Here is a 19,215-nt window from a genome sequence, read left to right as displayed (position 1 = left end):
TCCATATATCTTCATACAGACATCCGCTTCCCTCACCCCCAGTATGTATCCCAGTGAAATTATCATCTAAAAGTCAGAAAATTCTAAATATTTCCAAGTCAACAATAGCACATGAATCTTAGATGAGAGTCACCAGTATTATGTGGTAAAACATAGAAAATACCTGCAGAATAACTAAGTGCCGTGCAAGGTAGTAAAGGAGAGGGGCTAATCCCTGTCCGTGAAGAGAAACAAGCTTCCTGGGCACGTGTCCCAGGCCCGTCAATGGCGTATGCATGGAAACCAGCTGAGTATCAATCCAAACCATTGCCGATGATCGAATAAGCCTGGGTCATTTTTTATCTAGTATTTTTATCTAAATGAATATTTACTCTCAGACAGGTTTATTTTATGTTCACTGTAACACCCTCTGAGTCTATGCTAGTTTGCAAAGCTGTTTCAATATTTACCAACATTTCCAGTATTTGAAGTCAATGTCCATGACTCATGTTACATTTAAATAGTTCTTGACAGTTTCAAAACACCTTCGTATACATTATATCAACTATCCTGCCAGGTAGGAAAGTCTGGAATTATTATCTCCATTTTATAGATGAAGAATGTGAGGCTCAAAGACGTTAAGTGATTTGCTCAAGGTCAGATGGCCAGTAAGTGGCAGAGCTGGGACATGAACCCAGATCTTCTGACTCCTAGCCTAGCGCTGTTTCCGGCACCCCTGATCCCAGGGCTCGCTAGCAGCAGTGGTGCCATCATTCCGCAGAGGTGACGCTGCTGCTCCAGTTCCCTCTGTGGCGCCTGTCTCCTCCTCCAGGCTGCTGTACCGCTCCATCGACTCCCACACGGAAGACAAGGGCCCCATCTACAACTACCGCGTGGAGATCTCCATCTTTTTCATCATCTACATCATCATCATTGCCTTCTTCATGATGAACATCTTCGTGGGTTTCGTCATCGTCACCTTCCAGGAGCAGGGGGAGCAGGAATACAAGAACTGTGAGCTGGACAAGAACCAGGTAGCTTCCTAAGAAGAAGAGGAACAGGGCGGTGAGGGGGAGCAGGGTCACATGAGGAGTGGCGGCAGCCTGTGGCCCACCCAGAAGAGAGGCTATAATCAGGCGAGAGACCCAGGCAGATACTGAAATCACCTGTCGTCTCCACAAGCAGAATAGGGCTCTCAGTCTTCTGGAAGGGCCCAGGCCAAAGAAATGCAAATCCTGCAAACCCAGATCTGGCAAATACATTCAGCCAACAAATATTTGTTAAGCTTCTACCTAAGGAAACCTTGTGATAGACCCTGTGGGAAAAAGACCTCATACCCTATCTAGAAGTTAACAAGTTAGAAAGTGCCCGTGTGGCGTGGCACAATTGATAAGGAGGAGAGAAACTAGAACCATGAGGGAGGCAGAGCTGTGGGGATGGGGAAGAGAAACTCACTAGTGAATGATTTTTTAAGTAAAATACAGAGGCCTGTGCATGAGGTAGGGCAGGAAAGAGGTTTAAGTGGGAGTGACACAGTAATTCCCAGTACTGTGGTGTGTTCTATTAGCCTGTGAAAAAGAGCTGGCAGCTCCACTCGTGAGGAGTGATGTCAACATCTTGGGTTTAGACTCATCGTTTTGGCTGCTGTATGGACTTTGATTGGAAGTAAGATAGGAAAAGAAGGAGGCCAACTGGAAAGTGTAGATGAGAGATGATTAGACCCTGATCTACTATCAGTTAACGGTATTAGAGATGGGGAGAATAGGAGGAGATCAAATGGGTCAGGCTCAGAGCCTGGACAGGAGGTAGAAGGTAAGAGAAGAGGCTGCAGTGACCCTCAGTTCCTGACCTGGGAATCTGGGCACAGTGCAGAGAATGGCCTGGATCTGTGCTGGACTCTCAAGAATCTAGTTAAGCCAAGATCTCACCCCTACCCGTGAACTCTGCCTTTTGATCTTGTGGACACTGGTAAATAAGGAAGACTGATTTAGGACAGGAAAGAAAAATTGAGGAGAGAAGTGCCCCAAGGAGAGTCTGTGGCATAGGAAACAATCAATGAGAAGACCAGCTATCAGTCAGTCAGTAAGGACTTATCAAATGCCGGTTACACATCAGCAGTCGACTAGGCATCAGTGAACTGGAAAGAATGCAATAGCAACCCCTTGACTAAACCTTGATAAGGAGATTGATGAGAGGAGATGCTCTCCTTGATTAAGGGAGTGATAGGAAGTCACAAAAATGTCCAAATAACATCTCAAACCTGTAAATGAGTTAGAGCAGTAGATTATTTCTCTGACTCTCAGAGAACCCTGCCCCAGGGTGTGTAGTTTCATCTACATCCACCCTCCTCTGCCATCCCCCCACCATTATCCAGACTACTAACCCTACTCTCCCCCCATTCCTGCCCCACCCCTCCCACTGCCTCCCTCCCAGCGACAGTGTGTGGAATACGCCCTCAAGGCCCGGCCCCTGCGGAGGTACATCCCCAAGAACCAGCACCAGTACAAAGTGTGGTACGTGGTCAACTCCACCTACTTTGAGTACCTGATGTTCGTCCTCATCCTGCTCAACACCATCTGCTTGGCCATGCAGGTCAGTCCAAGGGGGACCCTGGGCCCACGATGCCTGCATGGTAGAGAATGCTATGGGAGGATATGAAGTATGAAAGAGCTGCATGATCATGTCCAGTGTGTCACCTGCATGTTGGCCAAGGGAGGCAGAAAGAGCAGAACTGTCTTCCTCTCCCAGTTGGAGAAAGACAAGTGTCCCTTCTCAAGGAGGAGCTCCTCTCTGGGACCTTATGAAAGGATCCGTAGGACCCCGGTTTGATAAAATGGAGAGAGTGAAAGAAATGGAGAACAAAAGGTGAGCTTGAAGTGTTGCTTGTTGTCAGTAAGGCGTGGGGTGTGGAGGTTGATTCTGCATCCTCTGTCTTCAGGAAGGTCACCTTGTGTGAGAGCTCTCTTGAGTGCCAGGAATCTCCATGAAGTTGTCATAGCCAATCAAAGCGGGAACACAGAGCTCTGCTGGCCTGTGTTTGCAGAGATGGCAGAGACGGGCAGAACTTGTAGGATTTTCTGATCCATCTGACTGCCCATGGAGATGTGGATGGCCTTCCAGGGCTTGGCTCAAGGACGATCTCTGTTGAGAGGAAGGTGGGGCTGGTGTGGGGCTGTCCCTGCCTCGTTTTCACAGTCCTCCCTCCCTTCAGCACTACGGTCAGAGCTGCCTCTTCAAAATCGCCATGAACATCCTCAACATGCTCTTCACGGGCCTCTTCACGGTGGAGATGATCCTGAAGCTCATTGCCTTCAAACCCAAGGTAAGCCTCTGAAGAAAAGGCTCCTGGTCTACAGGTGCCAGAGGGATGGAGAAGAAGGGGAGGTGGGAGTGCCAGTGCCGAAAGAAGGAGAGCAAGGGCCAAAAGTAATCGGTGGAGGACCATATCTTCTCCGATGATAAATGCTCCAACTCCTAAGCCTACCAAGAGTTGAGCCAGGCCAACTCCTTGAAATAGAATCTCAGCTCATGGTCTAGACCATGGCTGGGATATACAGGAAACACACTCCTCCCTGAGCTGAGCCTCTCCTTCTAGGGGAGGCAGATCATGGTCCTTCTTCTCCCATTTCCCACCCTGTCTCTGGCCCCATCCTCAAGTACATAATCTGGAAGAAACTATGCCCACAAACTGGCAAACCAAACCTCCTCAGGCACAGCCCTCCAGGTCCACTCAGGCCTCTTTGCCGTTCTCCTCCCATTTCACCGGCCACACAGACCAACCTCATTGTAAAAAGCTCAGCCAGGGCTGCATTTGCTCGGGGCTCAGTGTCGCAGCCTATGGGACCTCCTGTTCCTGCCTCAATTGCTCCATTGCACTTCCAGTACAGGAAGGGCAGTTACAGCCAAATATCTGTGCTTTGCTACTTGTAGACACTTTCTAGAAAAAAAAAAAAAGTCAGGAGAAAAGATTAGAACCACTGGGTGAATGAGGCAGGGTGGGGAAGGTTGGATTGCCTCTTGCCTTGGATTACCTGTGCCCTCCCTAGCCGGCCCCACCACCACTGTCCTGGGTAATGGAGGAATAAACTGCTTTGGGCATCACCTTCCAACTTCCACCCCTCAAGACAGGTCAGGGTCACAAGCATCCACTGGCCTGGGATTCACACCATGGACAGCTGCTTCTGAGGGAGAGTACAACAGCAACTCAGTGGCTCCCCTGGCTGCTGCAACACCTTTTGGAGAGCAATGAGAGGAAAAAGTTGGTTCTAAGTATACAGATACAGACTTGAGAAAACCTCTCCAGCTTTCCCAGCCTTCTCTTCCTCTCCTTTGCTAGTTTTTCCAGATGCAACACAGATCAACAGGAGGCAAAAAGAAAGAATTCTTGACCATATATTCGATTTTTATTCAAATTTTTACTTGTCCCAGGATTAATCAGGGCAGGAGGAGTGCTCTTTGGCTGTTGCATCCATGTTCATTGACAAGATATTCATCCTTTTCCTTGAATTAATATTCAGCTAACATTTCTTGATAACCTACCATGTACTACACATGCCTCATTGCATGTAATCCTCAAAGCACCCTGCAAGACAGATCAGCATCCTCATCTTACGAAAGAGGCAAGTGAAGCTCAGAGCAATTATGTGTAGTATTAATTACACCATTATGAAATGGCAGAACTGGGAATAGAATGTAGCACCTCTGACTTTTTAGTTGATATATTTTGCACCACACCACACTGTTAGCATGCACCTTTCCACGTCAAGTGTTCTGCTGGGTACTTTTCAGAAGGAGGCAAACAACCTTTGAGGGACTTCGAAGATAAGGCAGCCAGTGTTCTTACAATGCTGATTCTTCTTTTCACTCAAAGAATGCCTAGGAATCGTGGCTGATTTTCAGTGAATGACTCCTAATGCATGTCATGGTGACAATAATAGTAATACGTCCTCCAGGGCAGCAAATATACTCTTTTTCACTTTCCTTTCCAAACCCAATCCCGTTTAGGGACATAAATTCTGTCCTGGCCTAGAGAAGACCACTGAGTGTCCCTGGCCACCCTCTATAGGGCCCATGGTACCTCTGCCCACCTATGGTCCTATGCCCAGCCATGTGGCCCAGAAGTACTGACAGGTTCACAGCCCATGGCAACATGACCAGCTGAGGCTGGGAATGCAGAAGCCTTGCTGAGTGGAGCTTCAGTCTCAGATGACAGCCTCTAGTAGAGAAACCGGCATCGTTTTCAACTAGTTTCATGAGACACGGTTGGAATATTTCAAAGCCGTGAGTCATTCCACAAATGACTCAGAAGTGTTTTGGTGCTGTCTGAAGCGGGCTGCAGAGCCTTGCAGTGGGCCTCCTGAATCAAGCCTCCGGAGCTCGGAGACGCACTGGGCAAACCTGCCCTGAAGGAAAGTGGAATCGGCACCTGAAAGACACTCGACGAAATCCTGCACATCACAGAACAAGCCAACTCCCTAGGAAGTCACCAGTTTTGGGGTCTAAACCAGAGAGTTCCTCCTACTTTCCTCCATCCCTGATTTTCTATTGTGAGAAGATGGGGTAAAATAAGAGAGACTTTTTCCAAAGCAGTAAGACAGCCAATCCTGGGGCTGTTTGCCTTTCACACATGCCACAGTCAATCTGTGATGTAAAGAGAAAAGAAAATGGATCTTTTCTCTGAATACCTGTAAAGGGCCTTCTGGCAATAGAGGGGTAAGGTCACTGGACCTGGCTGGCCAAAGAAGGCTGACAAGTTGGGAGGAGCAGGAGGAGAGCAAGGTTCCCTGGGCTCTAATCAAACTATGTTCTTCATTAAGAAATAGACTCCAGGGGGCCGGCCCGTGGCCAAGTGGTTAAGTTCACGCGCTCCGCTTAGACGGCCCAGGGTTTCACCGGTTTGGATCCTGGGCGTGGACCTAGCACTGCTCATCAGGTCATGCTGAGGCAGCGTCCCACATGCCACAACTAGAAGGACTCACAACTGAAAATATATACAACTATGGGCTTTGGGGAGAAGAAGGAAGAAAAAAAAAGATTGGCAACAGATGTTAGCTCAGGTGCCAATCTTTAAAAAAAGAAAAAAGAAAGAAATAGACTCCAGGAAAAGCATCCCCAAAAATTTTGGACAGAAAAACCAAACTCTTTGAAGCTCTGGTGGAAACACATAGGTGGATCTGGCCCAAGAACCAGTGGCTTCTAATAGTGACGGGAAATACAGAACAGCTTCCATATCTCACCATCGACTGGGATTTTGTTCTGCACCTTTTATTTCCCTGGCGCAGTTGTTCATATATGATATGTATGAATTTGCACTTGTAAGCATTAGCTGTAAAAGGACGGTTAGGCAGCAAGAATGTACAAGATTGATATTAGTCACAGCAGGGAGAAGTAATCTGAAGTTGTCACTGCTCGGCTTTTCTTCTCTAACTGTTTTGTTTCTGTGATTGGTTGGGTGGTCGTTCCGTTGGCCAGTCTGTACTCTTGCTTCATTCTTTCATTGTCTTCACTGCGACTGATGTTCCCAAGTTCTTCATGTCTCTCTGTCCTCCTTACCACTCCATCGAAAGTAAATTTACTCAAGCCAACTGCCCCGCTCCTTAAATTCACACTCTTTTCCAAATACACAAAAAGTGTGGGTGAATAGAAACCAGTTTAGAGAAATTCAGTCCCTGTACAACCTCAGGGATTAGGGTGATGTCTGAAAAGAGTGGGAGGGATGATAGCAATATTGACTGGAACACCTAATAGCAAGCCACAGGGAATTCCTTCCCAGAGCGGGAGGACAGCCTTGCACCTGCAGGACCAAGCTGGTCAGCTGAAAAAGCTTTGGTTAGAATGGTCTGAAGGTAACTAAATAGCTGGACTGCCCTCCTATCATGAGCTGAAATTTATCAGAAAAGACAGAAAAAAATTTAAGATACACTTTATGAGAAGCACTGAAAAATATGCAGTGTTTAGGAATAAATTTAACAAAACATGTCTAAAATCTCTAAAGAGAAAACTGTAAATAGAGAGGAATTAAAGAAAACTTAGTAAATGGAGCGATATATCATGTTCATGAATTGGAAAACTCAATCTTATAAAGATGTCATTTCTCTTCACACTGACCCATAGATTCAGTACAATCCCAATTAAAACTCCAGACTGAACTTCACCCAAGGTGAGAACGGCAGGAGAAAAAGGAGCCACCCACAAGTCCTTTATGGCCAGGACGATGCCCCGGGTGTTCCCGGGGCTTCAGCCCCTTTGGGCAGCTCTGAGATCACTGTGGAGGGAGAGGCAGAAGCCCGGCTCCAGCAGTGCTAGTCACGCTGGCAGCTACAGGTGTTAGTACCAGAAGGGGTGATGATTGACTTAGTTGCCTGGGATTTGCTGTGACAATGACTCAGCAAGGGCGATGGGGGAGGAAGCAGGGACTGCTGCTTCTGAGACTTACCTTGTTCCGTTGGCTGCTGCCCACTCAGGGAGCAGCCAGTTCTCACTGCCTCTTCGTATCCCCACAGGGAGGACACTGGTGGGGACTGGCCCTGGCAGCTCTCTGGGATCAAAACCTTGGCTTCCCTTCTCAGCTTTCTCTCAGCCTGAGAATAGTCCAGAGAGGTGAATGGAACCACAGTGAGGGCTCAGCAGCCTTCCTGCCCCAGCTTCTGGAATAAGAGCACTTGAGGCCTGGGCTCCCTTTCAGGTTGCAGGACAAAGTAGGGCACAAAGGCATTTCAAACCTAAGGGATGAGGTGAGGCCTCTAGACCAGCACTATCGAATAGAACTTTCTACAGTCATGAAAATGTTGCATAGGTACTGTCTGTCAAATAGCCACTAGCCTCCTGTGCCTTTTGAGCACCTGAAATGTGGCTAGTGCAGCTGAGGAATTGATGTTTTAATTTATGTATTTAAATTAACTTAAATTTGTATAGCCACATGTGGCTGGCCGCTGCTACACCGAGGAACCCAGCTCTAGACACTGCTTCTTTCCCATGACATTCCCAGTTCTGCCATGCCCTGTCTGTCTGTCTTGGCTTCTTCAGCCCAGCTGCTCTGGCTTCATGAAGCCAAATGACTTCTCTCATCTGCCCTACTCTTTCTCCAGCTCATAATTTTCTACTAGAAATGGGCTCCTAATAGTGGAAGCCCTCTTGACAGGGTTGGACAGTCTCTTGCCCTGGGATCCCCCGTGTGGATTTTCTCCTGACTTGGTCAGATCTCCCAGCCATCCCTGGATTTCCCAGTCCTCGTCAGCTCCAAGTGCTGAGGCTCTTTCCCTGAGGATCCTTGCCCGCTCAGTTCTTGAACTGATCCTAAGGAAGGCAGACAGTGCACTGGCAGGTGTGGTCTGGAATTAGTCTTGCTGCTGTAGGCTGAGTATAGGGTGTGTCTCTGCTGAGCCCTGGGGCACCCTGTGGCTCTTTTTCCCAGTCCATTGGACTTTTGACTAGGTTTCCTGATTAGTATCTTAGTGCCCTAGTGAAACTGAAATCTGAGCGCCCTAACCACTACCTGGTTCTTACCTGACCCTCCCCGGGAGGCAGAACCCTGTCCTTGCACATCTCAGTTGCTGGCCAGAGACTTGCTGCCTGATAGCTTTGATTCCACTTCCAAAGTGGGTGCCAGCCTTCCAGCCACATTGTTTCTCAACCCAGCTCCACCTGGCATCCTCGCCCTGCCCACTGGCCTCTACTGGAGGCTCCTGTGTGCCTGGCAGCAAGCTATCTAAACTGTCTGGGGCTGTAACTCCTTGCCCCCAGACACAGAGGATGTGGCCAACATTTTCATAGTGTCAGCTAACAGTGGGGCAGTAATTCAGCTGACAGCATATTTTCTCTGCTTTGGGGCTTTTTTGAAGCCCCTGTTATCTTTCAGGAAAGAGGACATGTAGCCTTGGCTGCTTCTCAGAGAGCAGAGAGGCAGAAAGGGGGGAGGTTGGCAATCATGGCCGATGCTGACAAAAAAGCTGGTTCCTCCTTTTCTCAGACTGTTGTCCTGAGGAGTCCATAGATGGCCCCTTAGCAGCTCCCTTGGCTGGAGCAAGAGATGAGTCATAACAGGAAGGGAGCCTGGTTAACAAGATGCCACTAGGATCAGAGCTGCTCAGGATCATGGCGGTCAAATGTGGTCTCTTCTTGGAGCCATTCCCCACAGCACAGCCCTGGGCACAGCCCTGCTCAGGTCTCACCCACATGAGCAGCACCTGAGCCGTGAGAGGGATGAGCCAGGAGGCTCTCGAATGTGAACTGCATGGTGGGGTCTTGAACCTGGGCGTCTGCTTTGTGTCTGAAAGTCTCTAAGCCTGGGAGAGTGTTGCTGGCCTTGGACCTCCCACGCACAAAGGCAGCCTCCCTCCTGTTACTAACTGCCTGCATGGTGCAGCAGATAGCAGGCTTCCAAAGGCCCCAGAGCGATCTTTTCTCTGCATACTCTGTTGTTCTTAGGAATGTTTTATTTCTCTTGGGAAGGACTGTTGGCCCTGACGTGGGTGGGTACAGGTCCTGTCAAGGTGAGGAGCATTTGAGATAGCCTGAGGGTATGGTGAAGACGGAACTAACTTCTTTCCATTGGGCTTGTGGCAAAAGGGAGACAGGAGGGCCTGGGTGGGGCTCTAACTTCACACATGGACAGGCAGCAGGAAGGCTGGAATGGGGAGGCGGGTGCCCAGGGAACACTCAAGGAGAACACTTGCTTCAGCAAAGAAACTCTGCAGCCCAAATCCTCAGTCTATTCTGTCAGCTTTATCCGTGTCTAGAACCTTCTTTCCTTAGAGATGCAGCATCTGGTTTCTCTTTGGCAAACAACTTTCCTCACATGACCTGAAGACATTATGGTCCACATCCTCCAGCCAGCTGGGGGTCCTCCAGGGGACCCGTGCCCTGGAGAGGTGCAAAGGGGGCTTCTGAGTCTGAAGGACCACACTGTTCAGGCATGGACCCACTGGTCTAGGCACTTCCACATCCTCCGTGAGCGAGCTGCTCCCAGGAAAGGGACCCACTCCCAACATTCACCAGGCAGGTGGAGAGGCTGGGAGAGCACCTCAGCAGGTGACTGAAGCCCAAGTCAAGCAGCAGATTTACTTGTCTGGTCCAGGGAGGAGTAACCATTTTTACTGGCTGTGTGCCTGGCCGACTTTCCTACTCAGAACGGGCGTCATCGTATTTGGATTACGGTTTTCATTAACTTTCAAAATCAGATATTTTGTCCCCCTTTGTCCCCTAAGGAAGTCCAGTGAGGGGTGTGCCAAAAGATAGGTTCTGAAATATTGCCAATTCTGACAGAAACAGAGGCACAGGAGAAAGGGATGCATGACCCCGGTTAGAGAAGCTGCTGATCAGCATGGGAGGTCTGGAGACCCCACAGCAGCCCTGAGGGAGCCTGGGCAGACGGAGTGAGGAGAATGGCAGGGCCAGAATTCCTCTAAATGCACCAGTAACTGCAACCGAGGAGCCAGGGCGCCCCGCAGGCAGGACGCCATCAGGCCTGGGCTCCCTCCACGGGCAGCAGAGGCTCCCGCTTCCACACGCTGTCCTGAGAGCTCTTGAGAGAAATGTCAGGACTCTTGCTTTAGAGCCCAGTAAAGGACCAGGAGAAGGAGGGAGGAAGTGAGATGATCAGCAGGAAAGATTGCACACCGAGGCATTTCCTCTTCTTGAAAGCTGAGAGTCTTCTAGAAACTTGGTTTGTTTTTACGAGATAATTACATTGCCAGCTAAAATCTCTCTCCAACTTTCTCTCTGGCTCTAACTGCACCACTAGTCAATAACTTCCCCTTCTAACAATTTTATGGTAACCATGCATTTCTGCATGATGCAATCATTTTTACAAGGCTTTATTTTTCACAAAGCAAATTTCACTTCATTTCTTTGCTTAATCATCCCAGATCCCCCCAAGAGAGAAAATTCTGGTAGATTAAGAACCAGGAAGCCTGGCTCTCACCTCCCATCCCCTTGAAGGAGTTGGGGTGGGCAGGTAAGGTGTAGAGTTCCTGCCTGAGCTGTCCCTCCCTGTCTCAGTTTCTCGGTGGAGCAGGAAGACTGGCCTAGCAGACTGTGGTGAGACTGAGTGAGATTATGTCTGTCTTAGTCCGTTCAGGCTGCTGCAACAAATACCACAGAGTGGGTAGCTTATAGACAACAAAATATTTATTTCTTACCGTGCTGGAACTGGAAGCCTGAGATCAAAGTGCCAGCGCAGTCAGTTTCTCTGGAGAGGGTCCTCTTCCCGGTTCACAGCTGGCGCCTTCTCACTGTGCCCTCACATTGTGGAAGGGGCGAGGGGTTCTGTGGGGTCTCTCTTATAAGAGCGCTATCCCATTCTTGAAGGCTCCACCCTCATGACCTAATCATCCCGCAAAGGCCCACCTCCCAACGCCATCCCCTTGGGCGTAAGGACTCCAATATGTGAATCTGAGGGGACACAAACGTTCAGACTGTAGGAATGTCTGAACGGTTACTAAGGCTTCTGGGGAAGGTGCCATCCAGCAAGACCCCTCAGCCTGGGGACTCTGCACCCACCCTAACTCAGAACCAAAGGATCTTCAGCTTCTGCCCTTCTTGTCCATTTCCATTTTAAATTGGTCCTTTTGCAGTTCTGGCATTCTGTCATCTCTCATCCTGAGCTCGTTTATTCTATCCTTTCAGCCAGATTTCTGCCTAACACCATAGTGTAATTTCCAGGCTCATCTTAACACATCCTTGAAGATGGATTATGTAAGACACAGCAGAGACCATGCTCCTAACATCTAAAACCATCACTCGCTTTTCCTGTGGCTAATGCAAGCCATTGCTGGGCTTTACAAGATTTGAGCTCTGTTTTTACCTTTTTCTCTCCTTTTTGTCTCAAGGCCTTCTCATTCTTCAGGTTATTTGTTTCAAGAACCCTTTGCCTATGTGCTGTTTGGCTAGTGTTTTGCTGCAGGCTAAAGTTCACCAACAACTCAATAAATATCGCATTGAGCACCTGACGTACCGGGCAGTGTGTGCTTGGGACCGGGAGACAACAGTGACTACAAGTAGGCTGATGAGCACTGCATTGTCCCGATTGCCTTTTTCAGAGCAGAATTCCCTGATTTGGGCCTACCTTGGGTCTTGTAGAGCAGCCAGTTCATCATCTCATTCATTACCAGAAAACCTGACGGTCAACCTGGTATTCCTATTCCTACTTAAAAAGAAGCAATGAATAAAGACGTTATACCATTTTGTATTAATTCCTACACTTTAAATTAGGTAACATCCAGAAGCAAGGAGGGCAGGACACTTAACACTTGCAATGGGAAGATTTGCAAGTTCTGGAGACAAAAATTAGATTGCTAAATTCCTTGAAGGCCAGAACTATTTCCTGTGCATTTTTGTGTCCTATGAGAGGCATTTAGCGAAAGTTTAATGCATGCATGAATGAATGAATGAGAACTAGAACTGGAAAACAAGGAAAAGAGAGTCTGACTGTTAATGTCAGAAAACACCGTTAAGATCATTGATCTTCCATCAGTGTAGAAATCTCTAAACACTCTGCTTTCTGCTGTAAGAGACTCCCTATTTCAAGAGGCAGCTTTGGTGGGAACCCTCCTTTATACTGAACTGAAGGTGCCCCTCTGTAACTGCCACTCATGAGCACTATGTTTTCCATCTTTTCTTTCAATAAATAGTTACTGAGCACCTCAGTGATGATGTTGAGACATGGTACCATCTTTCCAGGGCTCACAGTGTGTGCAGGAGATGCTAATAAACAAAAAGTTTACAGAATAGGGCAGGGGCTGTGCTGGAGGAGAGGCCACCCCAGGGAGAGCAGTGGGGAAAGAGGCACCCATTTTTAGATAAGGTGGTCAGGCAAGTGCCTGTCAAACCGACCTGGAGGTTGAACAGGAGCCAGAAGAAGAGCATTTCATGCAGAGGGAAAAGCAAAGGCCCCGAGGCAGGGGCAAGTTCAGCTTGTTCTGGGAACTGAGAGCAGTGAGTGGCGGAGGGTGGGCTGGGCCAGAGCACGCAGGTCCTTTGGGATCTGTAAGGTCTGACTGCCCTCAGAACCCACAGGGAGCAGGGGCCTTACCCAGGGAATTACACACTCTGATTTATGTTTGTGAACCAGCATGCTGACTGCTTAGTGAAGAACGGAGTGGCGTGGGGCCAGAAGGGTGCAGTGAGGAGCCTGTTCCTGGAAACACAGGTGACAGCAGTAGAAATGGAGAGAGGTCGCAGAGCCATGACGTAGTGTGATGGCGAGGTGGCTGTGAGGGTGAGGATGAAGAGTCTGGCTGGCTCCAAACAGTCTTTGAGCAGGACTCTTACTGTCTTTGTATCCTTCCAGATGCTAACCCAGTAGCACTTTGTACCTATCAGGTGCTTGTAAATGTCCCCTGAATGAGAGCACACTGAAGCTGGCCTCCTGTTTCATTCCTCACAAAAATGATTCCAGCCCCTGGCTTACAGCTCTAACATCCTATGAAGAAACCCCCTTCAGTTCTCCAGCCACCCACCCCCAAGCCTCCCGTCTAAGAGTTTGCTGGGGAGGAAAGCAGAGATGGAAACTAAGGGAGTGGCCAGGAACGCCTACAGAGCTGCCATCCGGGGTGGCGCTCAGAGGCCCTAACGTGGTCCCCTAAATTCAGGAAATCCTGCCTAAAACATAATTAGACAGGTTTCTTCAGTGCGAGACTCGAGCCTTTGATGTATGCTGTGCTCTGAGATCGCCCCAGGTCAGAGCTGAGCCAAAGCTCTGAGCCCAGACCCTTGCAGCCTTATTGGAGGACCAGATCTTTGTTTTGGGTTTGTTTGTTTTGTTTCGCTGTTTTTTTGTCTCACAGAACTAATGTTCCACAGAACACAGTTTTGGAAATCTGCAGGGGCCTCACGACGATTCATGAGACAAAACTGACCTCGAGGATTGCGTGGGTGGGGCCAACGATGCGAGGGGCAGTTCTGCCCGAAGAAGCGTCCTGTCAGAGCATCTCGGGAATGTTTATCTGAGGAACAGTCTGGGGAGCCTTCAGTAGAACCTGAGGCTCGAGGTTGTCCTCAGTCGCTGGTTGATGGCCAAAGTTCAGAGTAGATAAAACTACCATTAGAAATATGAACGTCTCTTGGATAATTCAACCCCAAGAGCAAGCAAGAATATTTCTTTTTTAAAAGTTGTACGGAAACTTAGACATTCTTTTTTGTTTTGGTCTAGTTAATATCCATCACCATACAGTTACAGAATTTTTTTCTTGTGAGAGAAGTTATAAGATCTAATCTCTTAGCAACTTTCAACTATGCAATACAGTATTATTAACCGTAGTCACCATGCTGTACGTTACATCCCCAAGACTTACTTATAACTGGAAGTTCGTACCTGTTGACCCCCTTCACCCATTGCACCACCCCCACCCCCGTCTCTGGCAACCGCCAATCTGTTCTCTGTGTCTGTGAGCTCGGGCTTTTTTATTGTTGTTGTTTAGGTTCCACATATAAGTGAGATCATCGGTATCTGTCCTTCTCTGACTTATTTGTTAGCCCAATGCCCTAAAGGTCCATCCATGCTGTCACAAATGGCAAGATTTCCTTCTTTTTATAGCTGAATAATATTCCACTGCACACATATATATGTATATACACACACCACATTTTTCCATTCTTTATCCAATCATCCATTGATGGACATTTAGGTTGTTTCCATTTCTTGGCCATTGTAAATAACGTCACAATGAATGTGGACATTCTTTTAAGCTAGTTGCCTTCAATCCTTTTAGAACCAAAGCTCCCTTTTTGTAACAAATGCTTTGGAATACCTCCTTAATTTTTCTTAAATAAAATTCATAGGAAACAAATCTTTATGTATAGAAAATTCATATCTATACATGTAATGTAAAAGAAATACATATAATTCCTAAATTATAGTATAATGGGACAAGTCTGTCCTTAGTAGAAGAATTCATTCCACACAAAAAGTAGAGGTTAATGAAATAGCAGAAGTACGAGACCTAAGAATAAAAACTCAAGATCAGTTATAACTGCCAAGCCTTTTTGCATGTGGCACCTTACATCAGTGTCTGTCAGAGGTCACATAGGACACCCACAGTTCACCGGCAGAGCTGTCCCACGCAGAGCAGAACATTTGGCACCCTGGGCCCCACCGCTCAAAGCTAAATCCTACATCCCCGGAATCACGGCGGAGCCCCTGCAGAGCCCCAAACGCCCCCTAGAGGGCAGTGCACTCCCCCCTCGAGAACCGCGGCCTTAAGCTCGGGTAGGGCTTCCTTCAGCCTCGGGTTTAATTTTACTTGGTATTCAAACTATTAAGAAGCCAGTGTCTCCCACCATCAGCGGAACCCCCTCGACCCAGAAAGTCACCACTTATGTATGTCAAGTTCAAGGGAGTAAAGAGAGGAGAAGGAGGGAGGCAGCCGGCAGATGGCTGACCGCTCGGCCCCGCCCCGGCCGCCGGCTTCAGTGCTGAGGCAAGAGGCAGGTGCTGCGCGAGTAGCCCCTGCCTGATTCGTAGCCGCCTGATTGGTGAGTTGGCATTACCCTGATTATTATTTATTTGCGGAATGCCCACAGGGTACCTGATGCGGAACAGCGCCCGCAGACAGGCACAAACGGGCTCTGTGAGGGAGAGGCCTCCCCACCGCTGCTCTCCTACTCAGGGATTTGCTACTGTTGCAACATTGTGACAGGTTTCTTTCCTGCCTGGCACTCGAGAGCTTACAAGTCACTATGAATGATAAAAAATAATTACATGACTTGCATAAAGCCTTCGTGTGGGCAAGATAGTATTAGCTATTATATTTAATATTTAATGTGGAAAACTATTCACGCTGTGTAAAGAAGCCTGGTAGGAAAGTACACTGGTTCCCCTCTCCATCCCTGCCACTGGGAAAGAAACTGGGACACGCCCCCGAGGCTGGGAGGGGGACGCGGGATCCCCAAACCTGCAGGGCTGCGGCGTTAGCCCCCACCCGCCAGACCTGGGGCAGCACCAGCTCTCCCAGCCGCTGCTGTAGGGGAGGGGCTCTTCCATGGTGCAGGAAGGCCGCCAGCAGGGCCAAGGCTCAAACCACAGCAGCCGGAGGGACGATCACGACAGCCAGGAGGCCCCGAACACGTCCTGTGTGAATTCAGATAACCTCCGAGACCGCCTGAGGGCGTGGGCGGTGATTATTCCTGCGTGACAGAGGGAAGCCGGGCTGCGGTGGCACCTGCCCAGCTCGAGGCTCAGCTCTGCAAGCGAGGGCAGTTGCGCATCCCATGCACGTTCTGTTTACTGAAGTGGACACAGGGGATTGGCTCCAACCATCCCAGCTGGGTCATACCTGCCCCTTTGCTATGGAGGGGTCAGCCCATTAGGTCCTGAAGGGCATGGGGACCATAGGATGAGACTGCCAGGTTGGAGGCAAGCAGACCAAGGAGGGCTGCCACTGCCGGAGCTCGTTCTCAGAAGGGAGGGGTGGGACTGCTCCTCCTTGTTCACCCACTCCCAGCGCTGCCTGTTCTCTGCTTCCCTCTCCCCCAAAGTGTGCTGGTGATGTTCATTTGAACTTCAAGCTGCCGGCATTCGTTGCAGTGCACCTGCCCAGCCTAGCCCTGCCACGGGAATCCATCCAGTCAACACCCTAGTCTGGAGGAGCCCTTGGCAGAAATCAGCTCGCTTCCAGCATTAGTGGCATGAAGCAGCTATCGGGATCCTGCAGGCTACTCAAGTGCAAACTGAGGCAGAGAGAGAACGTCCCGCGGTCCTCAGAAGGAGCTTAGCTGATAACCCTGTTGCCATCTGCTCCCCGTGGGGAAGGCAAGCATCAGATGTGCTTCAGTTTGCACACCCACGCTTTGCACAGTTCCAGGCACCTAGTAAGTGCTCCTTCTGTGTTGGTGAGACCAATAAATGAATGAGGGTCTTTGAAAGTTTCCTGGGGAAGAAAAAGCTTAATTCCAAAGAAAAAATCAGCGTAAAAGGTGTCCTGTTCCAAGTGTGCGTTTCTCTAACAATTGTGAGAAGAGCCCCCATGACAACCACCCACCGGGGGCCTCCTCTCACCAGGGGCAAGGACAGCCCCTATCCCTGGCCCCCTGCCTGCTCCTGCCCTTTGTCCACCCCCCTCAAACCGCCCCCACCCCCTCGCCAGGCTGTCCATGCAGAGTGAGCCTCCAGGCACCTCTGAATGAACACATCGCAGGGTGGGAGCTGACAGAGGAAGGCAGAGATCCTCATGGCCGCCCAGGCTGCCAGGGAGCCGGGAGCAGCTGTGTGCTCTGTTAGATGCCACTGATTTCTATGATTATTGTTATGTCTAAATGGCATCCTAATGTAATACAATTTATATTATCTCTGCTTGGTGTCAGTTACCATTGTGTTCCGCGATGGTCCATGGGGTTGACTCTTCACAGACTCACACTGAGACATCGCCGCTGCTGCCGCACTGCCAGCTGCTTTCAGCTCCTCCCTGGTTCATTCAGCTCTCCCCCATCTCTCAGGTCCACAAACTGAGACCCGGGAAAGATGTGTTTCCAACAACTGGGCACTGTTTCCCCACCACCACCGACCCTCTGCACGGCTGCCTGCTTCTTGGCCTGGCTCCCAAATGCTGCTCACTCAAGCAGGGGCTCCTGCTCTCTTTCAGGGACCGCATTCCTTGGGTTAAGGACAAGCCATCTTTTGCCCCTTCCCTCCCATTTTAGGCCCTGCCTCCACGAGGTGGCCTTGACCCCTTCCTCTGGCTTCCGTGGGCTCTGCTGCTCTCCCAAGTTGCAGACACTTCTGAGGCCCTGGGCCTGACTCTGGGAGCTTTCCATCCTGCTTCACCTCCTCTCATACTCTCTCTCTCTCTCCTCTCCCCTTCTCCCCACTTTCCACCGTGTGTGTGGGTTTTCCTCTCCTCCTGCCCCTCTCCTCTCCTGCCATCTACCTTAAGTGACCTTTCCTGTTAATACCCTTCTCACCATTTTCTTCTCACGTCGTTTCTGTAATCCCTTCGTTTCCCAGCCGTCTCCATCTCTGGGCGGTTGAGTCTTCCATCCTCTCATACACTCTTCCTTCCCTTGCCATCATCTGTCCCTTCCCACTCTGTCTCGGTTCCTGCAGGCCCATTCTAGTCTCAGCTCAGGTCTCCCACATCAGCACTCTCTGGAGCTCCATGTGTCCCTGGGAGGAAACGGTCTCAGGGTACAGACCCCTGGGCAGACTGCACTGCCAGAGTCAGCTTCCCCACCAGGGGTCCTGTTTCCTGACCACCTCCTCTGTGTTCTTTTGCTTCTCTTTGCTGCACCCATCGGAGATGGATGATGAAGTTGGGCGGGAAGGAATAGAGAAGAGGACAAATACAAGTAATGCTGGCAAAGTGACTTTTGCCGCCTGAGAAGAGACAGCACAATCGCAGGTGTGCAGATTTTCTTGTGGCTCCTGACCGCCAACCTGTTTTAAAGCTTGTGTTGCCTCTGAGATGATCCCAAGGGAGACCTCTGCTCTGGGCAGGGAAGGAGCTGAGAACCCAGAATTCAAGGGCAAAGGCGTGTGCCTGACCCCTCTGCAGGAGGCGTGCTCTCTGGGGTCAGAGACAGCAAACAGGCCCGCTGGGCAGCCCACTGCTCTCTTCCCAGCTCTCTAGCCAGAGGAGGAGGGACCTGGGTCTTCCCTAGGAGCAACAGTGGTTTCTGAGAAGGTGGCAGTTAGCTGTCTACATGAACTTGAGTCTAACAAAATTTAGCCATCACAACTTGCATACTGTCACCAATCTCAAAATGGTACCAGCCAGATTTCATTCAAGAGTCTCAGGATGGTCACACTACCCACTGGTGACTCAAGAGGGGCAGAAAAGGCCTTAGAGACAGACTAAAGGAGAGCTCAAGATTCCAGAACCTTTGGCTTCTTCTCTCTTCCTCCACACGCCTGGTCTCTGCCTTCCCCTCTGTTCAATCCCGCCCCCAAAATTGAGTCTGTGAATCCTATTTAACTAGGAGAGAGGCCAGTCAACTCTCATTAACCGTGGCGATAGCCGGTACTTCTTAGAGCGCACTCCAGCCCAGGCACAGGTCTAAGTGCTCTACTCGTGTTGTCGCATCTAATCCTCATCAGAACCCTGTGGTTATTCCATTTTAAAGGTGGGGAAACTGAGGCAAGGAGAGGTTATTTGCTCAAGGTTACCCAGCTCGTAAGTGCCCGAGGATATGAACCCAGACACCCTACCTCTGATGCCCTTAACCCATACACTGCCTCTTTCAACTTAGAATAGCTCCAATGAGGGAGTGAATCAGGGCACAGATAATCCAAAAGAGAGGAGAATC

General features: G+C 49.5%; 1 protein-coding gene across 9 annotated transcripts in view; it reads left to right on the top strand.

Moving 5' to 3' along the window:
- Positions 1-19,215, top strand: part of CACNA1C (calcium voltage-gated channel subunit alpha1 C) — a 680,405-nt gene that overhangs the window by 602,175 nt on the left and 59,015 nt on the right. For all 9 annotated transcript variants that reach the window (XM_070270768.1, XM_070270767.1, XM_070270765.1 and 6 more), the window contains 3 exons: positions 812-1,013; positions 2,413-2,571; positions 3,191-3,301. In XM_070270768.1, coding sequence (XP_070126869.1) covers positions 812-1,013; positions 2,413-2,571; positions 3,191-3,301 — 472 coding nt within the window. The remainder of the gene's footprint in view (positions 1-811; positions 1,014-2,412; positions 2,572-3,190; positions 3,302-19,215) is intronic.

This window comes from Equus caballus, chromosome 6 (genome assembly GCF_041296265.1).
Source record: "Equus caballus isolate H_3958 breed thoroughbred chromosome 6, TB-T2T, whole genome shotgun sequence".
Taxonomy (NCBI): domain Eukaryota; kingdom Metazoa; phylum Chordata; class Mammalia; order Perissodactyla; family Equidae; genus Equus; species Equus caballus.
The sequence above is the reverse complement of the archived record's forward strand: the minus strand, read 5'-3'. Positions and strand labels throughout refer to the sequence as shown.